Source organism: Silurus aristotelis, assembly GCF_946808225.1.
Source record: "Silurus aristotelis genome assembly, chromosome: 11".
NCBI classification, from domain to species: domain Eukaryota; kingdom Metazoa; phylum Chordata; class Actinopteri; order Siluriformes; family Siluridae; genus Silurus; species Silurus aristotelis.
This window is the reverse complement of record NC_139584.1, coordinates 4,179,408-4,195,956: the sequence shown is the minus strand read 5'-3', so window position 1 is coordinate 4,195,956 and position 16,549 is coordinate 4,179,408. Positions and strand designations below refer to the sequence as shown.

Genomic DNA, 16,549 nt, shown 5'->3' with positions numbered 1-16,549 from the left:
TGATGATAATAATGATGATGATGATGATTAAAAATAATTTTTCGATCGTATCATTACTTTAATGTCATACACCTGCTTCAACTTCAACCTGTGAGCGCCTCATGTTCCTCAGGGTCTCCTGATGACTCACGTTCACGGCATCTTGTTAATGAACAGGTTTTATGTCAGACCAATATGTGTGTGTGTTTCTGCTAAATACCACTATACAACACAGATAAACATACCCGTGCTACACCTAATTAAACTCTGCACAGTCACATGGTGCCGGTCACCATGGGAACCGCAGTTCGGCTTGTAGTGATACTGGATTGTGATTGGCTGGAAGTTCATGTGTGTTGATTACACAGGTAGTTTCAGCTCATTATAGAGTGACACAGCTGCTCTATACATGTCCTAATGACTATAGAGCTACGTGGAGGATTTTTGTGTGGAGTGGAATTTATATGGTGAAATACAGGTATTTTGAGAAACGTTTTGAGGCACAAGATGAATTTGAGGAAGGAAATTTAAGAAAAAAGGGCCCTGTTTGGCTAAGACACATGGAATTCACCCTCACTTTCTCTCTGTAGCTTAGCGATTGTGGTATTTAACTGCAGATTGGAAGATCATGAATTCAAATCCCAGCTCCACCAAACTGCTACCATTGGACCTTGAGCAATGCCCTTAACCCTCAACTCTCTCTGGATAAGGGTGTCTGAAAAATAAGGTAAATGTAAATGTAAACTCTCTCTCTCTCTCTCTCTCTCTCTCTCTCTCTCTCTCTCTCTCTCTCTCTCTCTCTCTCTCTCTCTCTCTCTCTCACACACACACACACACAGATTCTTAGACACACTCTGAAGGAAACACAAGCCCAATACTACAAATGGTCAGATTGATTCTAGATTTTGGAGCTGAACCATCAGTAGAACCTGTTGCATCGCTTCAGGAAACATTCCCTCTAGTAGTGAGGAACATAAACTGAAACCACATTACACATACACATACACCGAGTGCTTCCTTATCTGTGTGTTTGTGTAAGTCTGGGAAGCATCGCCTAGTATTTGTGTCCTGTTCACTTTCTTCTCGCCTGGACTCAGACCAAAAGCCAAACATGCTCTACAGAACGTTAGTGCATTAACTCGAGCAGAGCTTTCTGCTGTTCTGCAGACTAACAAGAGGATCAGCAAACTCTAAAGCAATGCTGGCAGGACTCATGCGTTTCTTTTTTTTTTTTTTTATCAGCTCCTGCACCTGACGCTCAACACGAGGACTCGACTTCTCTGATGGACCCTTGTGAGGTCTGTTCCAAGTGGAACCTGTCTTGGAAAACCTCTGTATGACCCTGACCACTGTACTGTAACTCAGTTTCGGGGTGTTACCGATCTTGTATCCTCAGCATCTTTGTGAAGAACAACAATTCTAATTCTCAAATCCCCAGAGAGTCTTTGCCATGAGGTCCAATGTTGAACATCCAGTGGTCAGTATGAAAGAATTGTACTCAAAGCACCACATTTTAACTGCTCTCATACAAGATACACAAATTTGTGTGGTTCTGTCAAGCAGACAAAAACATGAACATGATGAATAGGACATGTGGCTTTGCACGGTTACACGACGTACAGCTGTTATCACTTTGGGTGTACTCACTTTTGTTGCCAGCTATTTAGACAATGATGGCTGTATGTTGAGTTATTTTTTAGAGGACAGTAAATCTGTACTGCTAAACAGGCTGCACAATTGCTATTCTAAAGTATATCCAAGTTTCATTTCATAGTATTGTCCCTTGAGAAGAGATACTAAAATAAATGCTGAAATGTGAGGGGTGTACTTACTTTTGGGAGAAACTCTACATTATATGGACAAAAGTTTGTGGACACCCGGCCATAAGATGCTTTCTGAATATACCATTCCACACTGAGTCCCTATTTACTGTTATAATAACCTTCACTCTTCTAAGAAGATGTTCCACTAGATTTTAGTGTGTGCTTTTAGAGATTCATTTAGCCAGAAGGGGTTAAGTAAAGTCAGTCACTGATGTAGGTAAGATAAGGAGGTCAAGGGTGCAGTCAGCATGAATAATTAATCCCAAAGGTATTTTAAAGAGTTGAACTCAGACCTTTATAGCAGGAAATCTTCTATCCAACCCATGTAAACCGCATCTTCATGGAGCTGGAACAAGTTTGGGTTTTCTAGTACAAGTAAAGAAAAATTTCATGCTACCAAATGCATCCATACAATTGTTTGCCTCCAACTTTCTGGTACCAATTTGCAGAGGAGACACATATAGCTGGAAGAGTCAGTGCTTTTGTTTATATAGTTTCGGTGAGGTCAATGATTCTATCCACAATATTAAGAGCAGATTATAGGTCAAGTAGTATAAAAAGCAATGTCTACTTTTAGAGCTGAATCTTCAAAAGTTCTGAAAGCACAACTCGAATAGAGGACCAGAAGAACATTATCCAAACACATTCCCAAAACATGTCCATATATGTGCTCAATAATTTTCTTTTCATTTTATATAGCAGACAGGGAGGGGCATTTGCCCTATATATTAATTTCCTCACTTGATGAGCCAGGTTCTTCAAGAGGATAAAACAAATTTCCCAGAGAGTATCCCAGTCCATCACTAACATTTGGTGACAAGGTCAGTGGGTTTCTGATCAGCAGGTCAGGGGTTCAAGCCCCATTAATGAGTTGTTTCAAGAACTTTAAGAACGGATTTGAACTGTAATTAATGTCAGCAGTCTTTAACAATGGCTCAGGTCCACAGGCTAAATTTAAGGATATTAGGTGTAGAGGATGAAAAGGGGTTCCCTTTTGAGTCTGGTTCCTCTCAAAGTTTCTTCCTAATGCCATCTCAGGAAGTTTTTGCTTGCCACAGTCACCACTGTTTCTCTCATTAGGGATAAACTTTCATTTATAAGGAACAAAATTCCAATACATTCGACTATAATTCTAATACAAAGTACATTCTTTTATTACTGCTTTTGTATGTGAATTTTATTTTTTTTGATGCACACGCTGAGTTCAATCAGATCTGCGGTGCAACCTGCAATTACACATAGACATGCACTAAACTCAGAGCATCAGTGCAAATGAACTGGAGACGATGACCGAAAATGTCTAATAAAGGCAATTGAAAATTACAGAGTCAAAAAAAAGAAAGTAAAATGGCAATGAGGCGTAAGGGAACTCCGGAACACATCAGCGTATTTTCCAGCCACAGCCACCCATCCAATTTTTTATTTGTATCAGATGAAAGCAGGATTGCTCTGATTGCCTTGACATTTGTATTGACATTTAGGATTGTTTTTCTTTATGTAATCTGTTTATGTGTGTGTGTGTGTGTGTGTGTGTGTGTGTGTGTGTGTGTGTGTGTGTGTGTGTGTGTGTGTGTGTGTGTGTGTGCGTGTGTGTGTGTGTGTGTGCGTGTGTGTGTGTGTGTGTGTGTGCGTGTGTGTGTGTGCGTCACTGGATTTTTATTGACGGAAAAGATTTCTACAATAAAAGCTGACATCACGTTTTTTTTTTTTTTAATTAATCACAATCTTATGATATTACATAGCTAGATTTACCAGCTAATTCTTTACAAGACAGTTCTTTCCTCCAAACATTCAGCAGAAATACTTTGCTATGCCACTTGAAAAACTTGTAAAAGATGTTCTACATTAGTTGGAGATTTCTTTCTCGCAATTCAGTTTATCTCAGAGCAGTTCAATAGGATTTAGGTGTGGTTGCGGGGCAGGCCATTTCATGATGCGACTGATAGCCCTCAAAATAACAACAAGCAAATCGGCTCATCGTCTTGTTGTAAGTATGGAATGGTAGCCAAGATGGTTCCTTTCACCTGGAATAAGTCTCCAACTTTCCCTGCTTCAAAACAACCACAAACCAAGAAGTTCAATATCCATGTTATTTTCTCTTCTCCTTACAGAAAGTCTTCGGTTAGAGCCAAAAATGTGGACATTTGAATTCATCTAGCCACAAAATTTTCTTCTATTGATTTATGACCACCTGCCTAATATTGTGTTGGTCCCCCATGATGAGGAGATAATCAGTGTTATTTCATTACATAATGTTACATTACTTCACCGGTCATAATGTTATAATGTCATAATATTAAACGTGATCGGTGTATGGCATATATAGTTTGTGCACACCTGAGCATAAGATTGGTAGGTGCTGTTTGAACATCTCATCTCACATTTAGACCTTTTTTTGTTTTTTTTCGAATTAGTTCTGAGAAGATGTTAGATTAGATTTTGCGGAGATTTCTGGAGATTCAGCTACAAGGGTGTTAGTAAAGTCAGGTACTGATGTAGATGAGGTAAATAGGCCAGACAGCATGAAAAAAATCATCCAAAAAGAAGTTTAGTATGGTTCAGGTTCACAGCTCTATAGCAGGAGCTCTTCTACTCCAACTCATGTAAAGCAGTAATTCATGAAGCTGGCTTTGTGAAGAGGAGCACCGTCAAGCTGGAACAGATTTGTCTCCTAGTTCAAGCATAGGGAAACGACATCCTATACAACTGTGTACCTTCAATATTGTGGTAACTGTTTGGAGAAGAACTACATATGACTGAGAAAAGTCAAGTTTCCCAATACTTTTGTCTATAGAGTGTCTATAACACTTAGCAGAAAGTACAAAACACTGTGAAACAACAAGTTGGATTGGAAAGCACATAATTAAATGTTAAACTGTTCACTAAGTCCTTGGCAAAACAATTATTTCCCTCGTATAATCGTTTTTGGAAAGTGCGTGCGCGAGCATGAGGAGGAGAACGTTTTCATCTTTGTCCAGTTGCCTCTGTTTCAACGCTGATTCATTATTTCATTCTTATTATGTTTTCTGAAAAAAAAAATTTAAACGATGAACACGGAATGAACACCATATGCTTAGCTTAAAGTGTTTATCCCGCAGCCAGGAAAGAGCCCGAAACGCCGATGAATATCAGATATTTTTCTTGTGCTGAAGCAAGACAAGAGAGTAGAAATACAGGTGCTGAAAAAAAATACATGTCATAGAGTCGGAATTCTGACATTTTTCTCGCAATTGCGAGTTTATAACTCATTTACGACACTTGCTGGCAAAGCACATAATAAGCTTTAATATCTATTATAACATACACAAATTGTAAAAGATTATCATGCCAAAGAGTTATTATGGCCAAACCTTGTCGTTGGGAAAACGGCATACAAAACACTTGTATTCTGTAAGAATCACAGCTCGTGGTTTTCTATGGTGATTTGCCAGACAGTGTCACAAATGAGTTATAAACTTGCAATTGTGATAGAAAAAGTCAGAATTCTGACTTTATAACTCGCAATTCAGACTTTTTTTTTCCCTCGCAATTGCGAGTTTATATCTCGCAATTCTGACTTTACAATTCGCATTTGAGAGTATATATATCTCAATTGCGAGTTTATATCTTGGAATTCTGACTTTACAATTCGCAATTGCATGTTTAATTCTTGCAATTGCAAGTTTATATCTCGCAATTCTGACTTTTTTCTCGCAATTCTGACTTTTTTTTCTCGCAATCGCCAGTTTCTTTTTTTGCAATTCTGAAAAATTCAGAATTGTGAGGCAAAAAAAATCACAATAACCTTTTTTTTTCTTCCATAATCAACTCACCGGCGCCGAATGCGAAAAAGAAGCGCTGGGCGGGGCTCCTCTGGAGGAGGGCGGAGACTCGGAGCGCCATTCGCTCGTTGCGCTTGTAGATGAGCTCCTGGCGGAGGTAGCTGTCGATCTGCTGTGCCGTCGATCGCTCGTCATCCAGCAGAGAGCTGTTCAGGAAGTGAGGGAGCTGCGACACACACACACACACACACACACACACACACACACACACACACACACACACACACACATACTTAGAGAAAAAAATTATAAGAGCCAATTTAGTGTACTTATTCGTGCGGAAGAAAAGATTGCAGGAAGGGTGGAGTGTGTTCAAATGAGTAACAGAAGGGATCTGTGATCGAGTGAAAGGGGGGTTTATAAGAGGGTGGTGAGACTTGCTTTGTTGTATGGTTTAAAGACAGTGGCAATGACAAAAAAATAATAAGAGGTGGACCTGCAGGTGGCAGAGTGAAAGATGTTGAGATTGTCACTGGGAGTGGATGAAGATGGACAGGATTAGAAATTAGGTGAGAGAGGCGTGATGTAGATGGTTTAGTCATGTCCCTCAGAGGAGCATCTCAGTTAGAGCATCTCCAAAACTGCAGTTTTTGTGGGCTGTTCCTGGTCTGCAGTGGTCAGTATCTATTAAAAGTGCTCCAAGGAAGGAACAGTGGTGAAGTGGCGACAGGGTCATGGGAGGCCGAGGCTCAGTGGTGCACGTGGAGAGTGAAGGCAGACAGACGAGCTCCTGTAGCCTGAACTGCTGAAGAAGTTAAAGCTGTTGATGCTCAACGGGTCAGGAATGTTTTGGCAGCAAAATGTGGACCAACACAATATTAGACAGGTGGTCATAATGTTATGCCTGATCGGTGTCCATAAAGTTATTCCTGGTCAGTGTAAGTAGAAGAATGCTGAGAATAGAGGAATAGAGGAGGAGGTTTATGGATGTGTTGAGGGAAGACATGCAGGTGGTTGGTTTGAAAGAGGCAGATGTAGAGGACCGAGTGGTATGGAAATGGATGTGGTGAGCCCTAAGGGGAGCAGTAGTGATGAATTCTGAATTCTTCGACTTTTCTATAGCAGCAGCTCTGACAGAAAGCAAGCCACAGGTTTATATCAATGCGAATATGCGATCAAATATGTTAGCGTTTCTACATGTAAAGTTACCGTCCGTTCACAGGGACTTGTAAATGCAGATTTGTTGGATTTCTGTGACATTCATGGAAGAAGTCTTCAGTTTCAGTGGTTTCCGAAAGTAAAGCTTTTGCTTTTTTAATATGGTTACATCAAATGAAACTATAAAAGGATAAAAAATTTGGATCGTAACAGCCTTTGTGTTTTGTTGTTCATATACTTGACTGAATTTCAAAGAAAAAAAGACAGTGATGTAACATAGAGACTGTGTGTGTGTGTGTGTGTGTGTGTGTGTGTGTGTGTGTGTGTGTGTGTGTGTGTGTGTGTGTGTGTGTGTGTGTGTTTATCTGAGAGATTCCTAACTGAGCTGTGTAATATCACAGTAAAACTGGAGAGCACTGTTCATGTGTGTGTGTGTGTGTGTGTGTGTGTGTGTGTGTGTGTGTGTGTGTGTGTGTGTGTGTGTGTGTGTGTTTGGAGATGATGATGAATGGGCTGCCATCCTGTTAGCATCCAAACATCCTTTTACAGGAAGCCTTCTCTCTTGTCTCTCTTTCCTCTCTCTCACACTCTCCTTTTCTTCTATCTTTATCTATCTCTTAATCTCTCTCTCTCTCTCTCTCTCTCTCTCTCTCTCTCTCTCTCTCTCTCTCTCACTCTCTCTCTCTCTCTCTCACCTTTTCCTCTCACTCGGTCTCTCTCACATTTCAGTTCAGAAGTTTATAGAGAATTCATTGGTAATAACAGCTTTACATAATAATAGTGATTTAAAGGATCACAGATAAAAAGATGGAAAAACGAGTGCCGCCTCACAGATCCAAGTTTCCCACTCCAATCTTCTGTGTGGAGCTATAAACGTTCTCCCTCTCTTCATATAGGATTATTAGTTATAGACTCTACAAGTCCCTGCAATGTACTGTGTGTATGTGTATATGTGTGTGTGTGTGTGTGTGTGTGTGTGTGTGTGTGTGTGTGTGTGTGTGTGTGTGTGTGTGTGTTTACCTGTGAGGTGTCATGGTTGAAGATGATGGAGCTGAGGTCTCCACAGTTGTAGTGTGTGATGAGGTCCTCAGTGGTGAAGGGACCCTGAACACTTCCCTCGCGCACGCCTTCATGCTGCCGCAGTGTCTGATTCAGTGCAAACAGAACCTGCATATGCGTGTACGCACAAACACACACACACACACACACACACACACACACACACACACACACACACACACACACACACACACACACACACACACACACACAGACGCAGTTTGCTCAACAGCGAATTCTAGTTGTGTAAATTGAAAGTTTCTGTGAAATTGTGATTATAACCAGATGAAGAACTGATTAGATTTTGGGTTTCATCCAAACAGGGTCAAGGTCACAGCAAGGTCAAATGTATGATATATTTTCTTTATATGTCCTTCCTGTTGCTTGTAAAGAATTTTTTCCTCTCTTGCTCTCTCTTTTTGTTTTCTTTTTATTACTCTCTCTGTGCCTCATTTTCTCTCCCCCTCTCCCTTTCTTGTTTTCTTTCTCTCTATTTTTCTCTGTCTCTGTTTCTTATCTCTCTCTGACTCTCTCTTTCAATTTCTCAATTTCTCTCTCTTTTTCTCTCTCTCTGTATCTCATTTTTTCTCCACTTGTCTCTCTTTCATTTTCTCTTTCTCTATTTCTCTCCCCTTCTGTTCTTCTTTCTTGTTTTTTCTCTCTCTCTCTCTCTCTCTCTCTCTCTCTCTCTCTCTCTCTCTCTCTCTCTCTCTCTCTCTCTCTCTCTCTAACACACAGGGAGTTGTGGTTGTGGTGTTAGTAATGCTGATGATTGTGGTGGTGGTGGTTTATCGTAATGGTATTTGCGGTGTTGGTGGCCACACTGCAGCTGTTTCTCTAATGCCCCACTCATTCCACCACCATAAGCTGTCAATCATCTGAATGATGTGTGTGTTTGTGGTGTTTATAGTGGTGGTAGTGAAAGTTGTGGTTGTGGCAGGTGATAGATTAATGGTTAAAACATTGAACTTTGAATTTGGAAGTTGTGAGTTTAAATCCCACACAAGCTGAGCCCCTGACCCCATCGCTGTGCTAGTGGTGGAAGTAGTGATATTGTTAGTGGCAATGGTTGTAGTGATAGTGGTGATGTTGGTATTGGTGATATTAGTGGTTGTAGTAGAAGTGGTGGTTATGTTGTGATGGTGGTGATGGTAGTGATAGTTGTGGTGGTAACAGTAGTGCTGGTAATTGTAGTGGTGGTGGGAGAGGTGGTGGGAGTGGTGGTGGGAGTAGTGTTTGTGTGGTGGTGGTGGTGGTGATATTGCTGATGGTTGGAGTGGTTGTGGTAGTATTGGTGGTGATAGTAGTGGTTGTGTGGTGAAAGTATTGATAGTGGTGATGGTAGTGGTTGTTATCGTGTTGTCAGTAATAGTACCAGTAGTTCTGATGGTGCTGCAGGTGGTTGTTGTGGTGGTGATCGTCATTGTGGTTGTGCTAGTAGTGGTGGTATGTGAGGTGGTGGTGATGGTGGTTGTAGTAGCAGTGGTGGTATTTAAGGTAGCTGTGGTGGTGGTTGTGGTAGTGGTGGTGGTATTAGAGGTTTTTTTTGGTGGCGGTTGTGGTAGTAGTGGTGGTATTTAAAGTGGTTTTGATGGTGATGGTAGTGGTGGTTGTAGTAGTAGTGGTGGTATTTAAGGTGGTTGGGATGGTGATCGTCATTGTGGTTGTGCTAGTAGTGGTGGTATGTGAGGTGGTGATGATGGTGGTTGTAGTAGCAGTGGTGGTATTTAAGGTAGCTGTGGTGGTGGTTGTGGTAGTGGTGGTGGTTTTAGAGGTTTTTTTTGGTGGCGGTTGTGGTAGTAGTGGTGGTATTTAAAGTGGTTTTGATGGTCATGGTAGTGGTGGTTGTAGTAGTAGTAGTGGTGGTATTTAAGGTGGTTGGGATGGTGATGTAGTGGCGGTGGTTGTAGTAGTAGTGGTGGCATTTGAGATGGTTGTGGTGGTGTTTGTAGTAGTAGTGGTGGTATGTGAGGTGGTGGTGATGGTGGTTGTAGTAGCAGTGGTGGTATTTAAGGTGGTTGTGGTGGTGGTTGTAGCAGTAGTGGTGGTATTTGAGGTGGTTGGGATGGTGATGTAGTGGCGGTGGTTGTAGTAGTAGTGGTGGTATTTGAGGTGGGTGTGATGGTGATGCTGGTGGCAGTGGTTGTAGTAGTAGTGGTGGTATTTAAGGTGGTTGTGATGGTAATGGTGGTGGCAGTGGTTGTAGTAGTAGTGGTGGTTGTGATGGTGATGGTGATATTGGTGGGAGTGTTTGGGGTAGTTGTAATGGTGGTATTTGAGATGGTTGTGGTAGTGGTATTGGTGGTCATGCTGCACTACCATACCTATCAATCGTCAATCTAAAAGATTAAAGGTGTGTGTCTTTTCTATTCTACACTATTGTAATATGTTATACTTCCATGTATTGCAGTATTTGTGTGTGTGTGTGTGTGTGTGTGTGTGTGTGTGTGTGTGTGTGTGTGTGTGTGTGTGTGTGTCCTTTACCACAAAACCCTAACTTTAATGTTTTGTATTTCCAAGAGAAAGAAAACTTGGTTGTGTAAGTGTGTTGTTTTCTTGTGGTGTGTGTGTCTGTGTGTGTAATTAGAGGTGGGAGGTTGCAGGGGATTATTTATTTTATGACACACATTTGAAGAACATTTGAACCCCACAGCCATGCCTGACTCTGCCAGACCAACAATCCCAAAATGTTCTTTGCTCGAACCTTCAGATGAAGTTCTCCTTCCTCCTTCTCTGTACTTGCCCTCTTTATGTCCAGCCAAAAGCCCCCATCTCAACATCATACCCCTCCTGCCCCAGCTGGCTGCATCACTATTAATATCGCGTGTGTTGTTTTATTAACTTCTTTTTTCTCCAACTGTGTTGTTGGTCTGTGAGCGTCAGTGCAGATGTGGATGGCTTAACACAGGTGGCATCATGCCATGCTTTTTATTCCACACGCACAGCTGTTAACTCTCTAAACATCTTACTGCCGCTCACTTCACATCCACCAACCATCTAAACATCTAAATCCTGCTCACTTCACACCCATGAACCTTCTCAACATCTCACTCCTTTTCATTTCATATCCACTAACCTTCTCATAATCTTACTCCTGCTCATTTCACATCCACTTCCCTTCTAAACATCTCAATCCTGCTCACTCCATATCCACTAACCTTCTTAACATCTCGATCCTGTTTACTCCATATCCACTAAGCTTCTCAACATCTCAATCCTGCTCACTCCATATCCACTAGGCTTCTCAACATCTCGCTCCTGATCACTCCATATCCACTAACCCTCTCAACATCTTACTCCTGATTATTTTACATCCACTAACCTTCTTAACATCTTACTCCTCCTATGTTCACATTCACTATTACACAGTGTGTAATCCATCAGTGGCTTCCACTAACATTTTGGCGTTTTACTCTGAGAAGTTCACATGGATCACTTTGTGCTTTGAAAAAGCAGCAAGCAAGAGGGTGACAAGAAATTGGAGTCCCTCACATGTCCTCTTCTTAAATGTTCTTCAGACACTCTCTGCAGAACAACCCCACCTCACCCTGCCCCACCCCACCTCATCCTGCACCACCCCACCTCATCCTGTCTCACCCCACATGCTACTAGATCGTTTGTAATCTACAAATATGTTGCTCTAGTTTAAACCATATTATTTATTGTTTCCACAAAATAGTCCCAGAGTGGACATTTCCTCAGGAGGATTTCAGATGCAGCATGTGAGCTGCTGCTAGCCATTTTGGGAGGCCATGGTGATTGCTCTAAAAGTCCACCTGAATGAGACCTGATTGTAATTCACTTTTAGTTTTCTAATAAAGCGAGTGAATGTAACGTATTGCTCAGGAATCCTTGCTCTGGATACAAAGGCAAATAAGTTAACCACTAAGCCTCCACCTCCACCAGTGCTACCAAACACTGCCTCACTGCACCATCAAAGCTGCTTGGCTATGAAATGTGATTTAACAAAGGAAGACATTCATTAAAAAACATTCATCAGCCAAATAAAAAATAACAACACAGGTAGCTTTGTTCAGCTCGTCTTTTTTGGTAGAAATTTTTTTTTCAGAGCCTAGCTTGTTAATGAGGAGAACATTGTATAATGGCTCTTCAGTGGCCAAAAAAATGCTGATGAGGCCCATTTGCTCTGTTTTTCTCCTGCTGCATGTGTGTGGGTGTTAAAGATGTCAGTACCACTCACTGATATCCTGTTCATGTTGTGTTCGTGATCTCAACCCGGCCCCAAACCCTTTTTTTCATATGATTACCGCTTGTCTCTTTCAATTACCCATAATCCCCCAGCACACAGGAATGGGACATGAACCACAGGCTGACCTGCCTCCTCCAAAAACATTTCAGACCTCATTTCTGCGCTCACATACTTTTCCTTGCTTATTTCTTTTTTCTTTTCTTACTCACCCTTGCGATGCCGTAAAGCTGAGGCTGAAACCGTAAAAATGCCGCCGAACACTTTTCCAGCTACACTGCGTTGCCAGATATTTTTACAGGCTGCTGGCATGTGGGTTGGAGTCGCTGAAGGTGAGCGATGTTTGCATCTGATAGGGATTTGGCACGCTGGAGCGCCGAGCATGTCCTTGGCGAGTCTCTCCACCCAAAACATACAACTGTAAACCATCTGTGGGCTCTGTTTCACCAGGATACATCCTCATTGCTGTGGTTTGACTGGAGGGGTTTTTCACTTGTGCTGGATTACAGAGAAGCCTCAGTATCTTTTCAATTTACACTATATAGACAAAAGTATTGGGACTTTTCCAGCCATGTGTATATTTTCCTCAAACTGTTAACACAAACCTGATTGTATTTACTTCTACTAAGAGACCAAAACATGTTCCAGCATGACAATGCCTCTGTGCACAAAGCAAACTTCATAAAGATATGATTGGGATAGACGAAAAATCTCCTGCTGTAGAGCCCCAACCTTGTCGAACAAGGATGAATCTTTCACTCTGACTGCACCCCAGGCATCCTCATCTCACCTCCATCAGTACCTGACTTTACTAACTGGCTGAATGGATCTTCACAAATCTCTAAAAATACACTCCAAAATCTAGTGAAGGACCATATATTGAATGGGATGTTTAAAAAGCATATATGAATCTTGTATCAACTAATGGGGTTTATTAACAGCAGGTCAGTAAGATGATTGGGTACAAATAGTGTATCTCTCAGATGGGCAGTGCTTCACCAATCTGTGAAAGACTGTGTCTACAAATTGTGGGATCATTTCAGAATTATGTTCCACAACATAAAATTGCAAAACAGATTGCAAAGAAGAAGAAATGCACGATACGGAAACGCCGCTTTTTACTTTTTCAAAGTGGTACATTTAAAACGGTAGATTTCCTTGGTTTAAACATTTGATATGTTTTCTATGTTCGATTGTGAATAAAATACGGGCGTATTTGATCTCATTTTACATAGCCTCCTAACTTTTTTGGAATTGGGGTTGATGGTTGTATTCGATCGTTCGTTTTTTTTCTTTTCTTTTTAATCCTTTTCTTATTCACCTGAAACATATATTTTTTAGTTTTCTTCAAACATCTGAAGAATCCGATTTAAGTGTTTTCTTTGATCTCTCCTCACATACACCCCTTCTTTTTTTCCTTTTATTTTCTCCAATTACTTGTCATTAACCAGATCCTGCTGCTTTCTAACAGATCTTGCAGCAAGTCACACGCCCAGGATCTAAACCGCTCTTTGGCGCATTAGAGCTGGAAAGACAAAAAAAAAAAGAAAGGGAGAGTTTGTCTGCCACGATGACTAAACAAGAGAGTGCAGATAAAAATGTGGGGAAGGTAGATGGGAAGGAGGGATGACGGTGAAGAGCAAACAGAGGGAAAAAAAGAAAAGAGGAGTGTTGTTGGAAAGAGAGGAAGGAGGTCAAACAAGACCTGACCTTCTGAATGCCAACAGCTTGGAGCAAACATGAGTGAACAAAAGCTGCCAGTGCTGTTATTAAAGTGTGTGTGTGTGTGAGTGTGTGTGTGTGTGTGTGTGTGTGTGTGTGTGTGTGTGTGTGTGTGTGTGTGTGTGTGTGTGTACATTCATCTGTGTCCAGTTACCTGGAGAAGTGTATGTCAAACCCACTATTTCATGCTAATTAAGCAGGATATATGTCTAATTTCACACACTTTTCTTCCTCAAAACATCTAGGAATAATCTAGTGTGTGTGTGTGTGTGTGTGTGTGTGTGTGTGTGTGTGTGTGTGTGTGTGTGTGTGTGTGTGTGTGTGTGTGTGTGTGTGTGTGTGGGTTGGGTTGGGTGTACTAGCATGCCTGTGGGCACTAGTGTTTAAAAACAAAAGAATGGACCGAAAGGATTCATGCATGCTGTGCGAACAGAAACGGGGGATTTCGTGTCAAAACCCAATGAAATTTGCCAGCGGACAGTCAGCTTCTATCCGAAGATCAATAGCAGCAAGAGGTCAGGGGCACAGGAAGTGGGGGAGAGCTTCCTCAGTGACCTGCTTAAGCTCCCAGAGTACATGGCCAGAGAGTTGGTCAGGGAGCTGACACTGTCTGAGCTTCAGGAGGCTCTCGAAGGCATGAAGAATAGGCAGGAGCCAAACATAGATGGTCTTCCTGTCGATGCTCTCCCTGTTCTTTAAAGCATTCTGGGCAGCAATAGGGCAGGAAGTGCTGGAGGTTCTAAGGGAGATTGTAAAAGGTGGTCAGCTCCTGTCAAGCTGCAGGAGAGCCATCTCGACCCTGATGCCAAAAAAGGGAGACCTGACCCACCTGAAAAACCAGCGCCCGGGATCAATACTGTGCACTGACTGCAAGCTGCTGTCAAAAGCATAAGCATTAGTAGAAGGTGCTGAAAAGCTTTGGGTTCAACCCTGGTTTCAAAGCCATGATCAAGGTGCTGTACAGGGAAATTGAGAGTGTACTGAAGGTTAATGGTGGTTTTTATGCCCCTTTTAGCTTGTACAAAAGGATTAGACAAGGCTGTTCACTGTCAGGAATGATGGGCACTCCAGCAATCAAACCTCTTATAATCAATCTGAGAAGTCGTCTTTCTGGTTTTAATAATTCACATGCCAATGCTTCACTTTACCTGTCAGAATATGCAGACGACTTGGCAGTAATGGTGGGATCCCAGTCTGATGTAAATGTTTTAACTTATGTTTTAAGAAACTTTGAGATTTTATCGTCAGCTAAAGTAAACTGGGGAAAAAGTGAAGCTTTTTAAGTTGGCGAGTGGGGAGGTGGGGAGCCGAAACTACTAGGAGGCTTGGTGAGGAAAAAAGGAGGTTTTAAATACTTGGGTGTCTACCTTTGGGAGTGACAAGTTTTTAAATAAAAACTGGGAAGGCACTGTAGAGTACATCAACGGTAGACTGTGGCACAAGCTGGCGTGCGTGGATCCACAACCAAACCTGCTAGCAAACGCTCTGCTCTTAATCTCACTGGGGTCTCTTTAATGTCTCTCACTATCCTTTCTCTCACTCTACTCTTTATCTCACTTATGTCTCTCTAATGTCTCTTGCTATTCTTTCGTTCTCTCTCTCTCTCTCTTTCTCTCTCTCTCTCTCTCTCTTCCCTCATTAGTGTTTCTCTGATGACTCTCACTCACCTTTCTCTTTGTGAAATGTCTGTCTAGTCTCCCACCATCCTTTCTCTTTCTTCTTCCTATCTCACTTGTTTCTCTAATGTCTCGCCAATTCTTTGCCCTCTCTCTCTCTCTTCTTTGTTTCTCACTAGTAGCTAACTTATGTCTAATGTCACTATTCTTTCTCACACTCTAGTCTCTCTCTCTCTCACACACACACACACACACTGGTGTCTGTCTAATGTCTCACTCTCTCTCGCTTTCTGGTGCCTCTCTAATTCCTATCGCTCTCTATTATCTCTGTATAGTGTTTCTCCAATGTCTCTCACTATCCTTTCTCTTTTACTAATGTCTCTCACTATCCTTTCTTTTTCTCCTTCCTATCTCGCTAGGGTCTCTCTAATGTCTCTCGCTATCCTTACCCTTTCTCTAATCTCTCTCACTAGTGTCTCTCTAATGTCTCTCTAATGTTTAGCGTCTATATCTTGCTAATGTTACTCACTCTAGTGTCTCTTCTATTGTTACTCTTTAGTCTCTCTTTCTCTCTCTCTCTCTCTCTCTTCCTCCCTCCTTTCTCTCTCACTAGTCTCTCTCTAATATCTCTAATCTAATGTCTGGCAAAAAAAGTCGCTGCATTTCAAAAAGGGGGACATTTCTGCAGTTACTCTGGGGCACGTGCTAGCATGGTTAAAATAATGAATTTCACTCTGCCTCTAGATGCAGTGTGAACATCTGGCAGTGACGTCACGTCAGATTTCATGTCTTTGTGATCGGAATATGTAGAGAGAAAACAAAGCCACTCTCCTTCCTCTGTCTGTCCTCCACAAGCAGGGAACGAAGGAGAGATGTTCCGAGACGACCGAGAAACGGAGGAGAGAGAATCAGAAACAGATGAAGGCTAAGGATGATGGCCAGAGATGTTCATCAGCAGGGAGATGCTCTCAATTTTCAGGATTGTACCATGCGTACGCACACACATAGACACACACACACACACACACACACACACACACACACACACACACACACACACACATGAAGGAATGGAGAAAACAAGTGAGAACAAGGAAGAAAATGAAGTGAGTGGTGGAGTAAAAGAAGGAAAACACTGGGGGGAATAAAAGTGAGTAAGAGATGAAGCATGCAGACGAATGACAGGATGGATGAATGGAGAGACAAAAAAAGTTAGACAAAGCG

At 41.8% G+C, this 16,549-nt stretch overlaps 1 protein-coding gene across 1 annotated transcript in view; it reads right to left on the bottom strand.

The window, feature by feature from the left end:
* Positions 1–16,549, bottom strand: part of trabd2b (TraB domain containing 2B) — a 70,478-nt gene that overhangs the window by 8,750 nt on the left and 45,179 nt on the right. Inside the window, exons 3-4 of the mRNA XM_083554991.1 lie at positions 7,742–7,888; positions 5,615–5,789 (exon numbers count right to left, since the gene is read on the bottom strand). Of these exons, the coding sequence (XP_083411117.1) occupies positions 5,615–5,789; positions 7,742–7,888 (322 nt within the window). The remainder of the gene's footprint in view (positions 1–5,614; positions 5,790–7,741; positions 7,889–16,549) is intronic.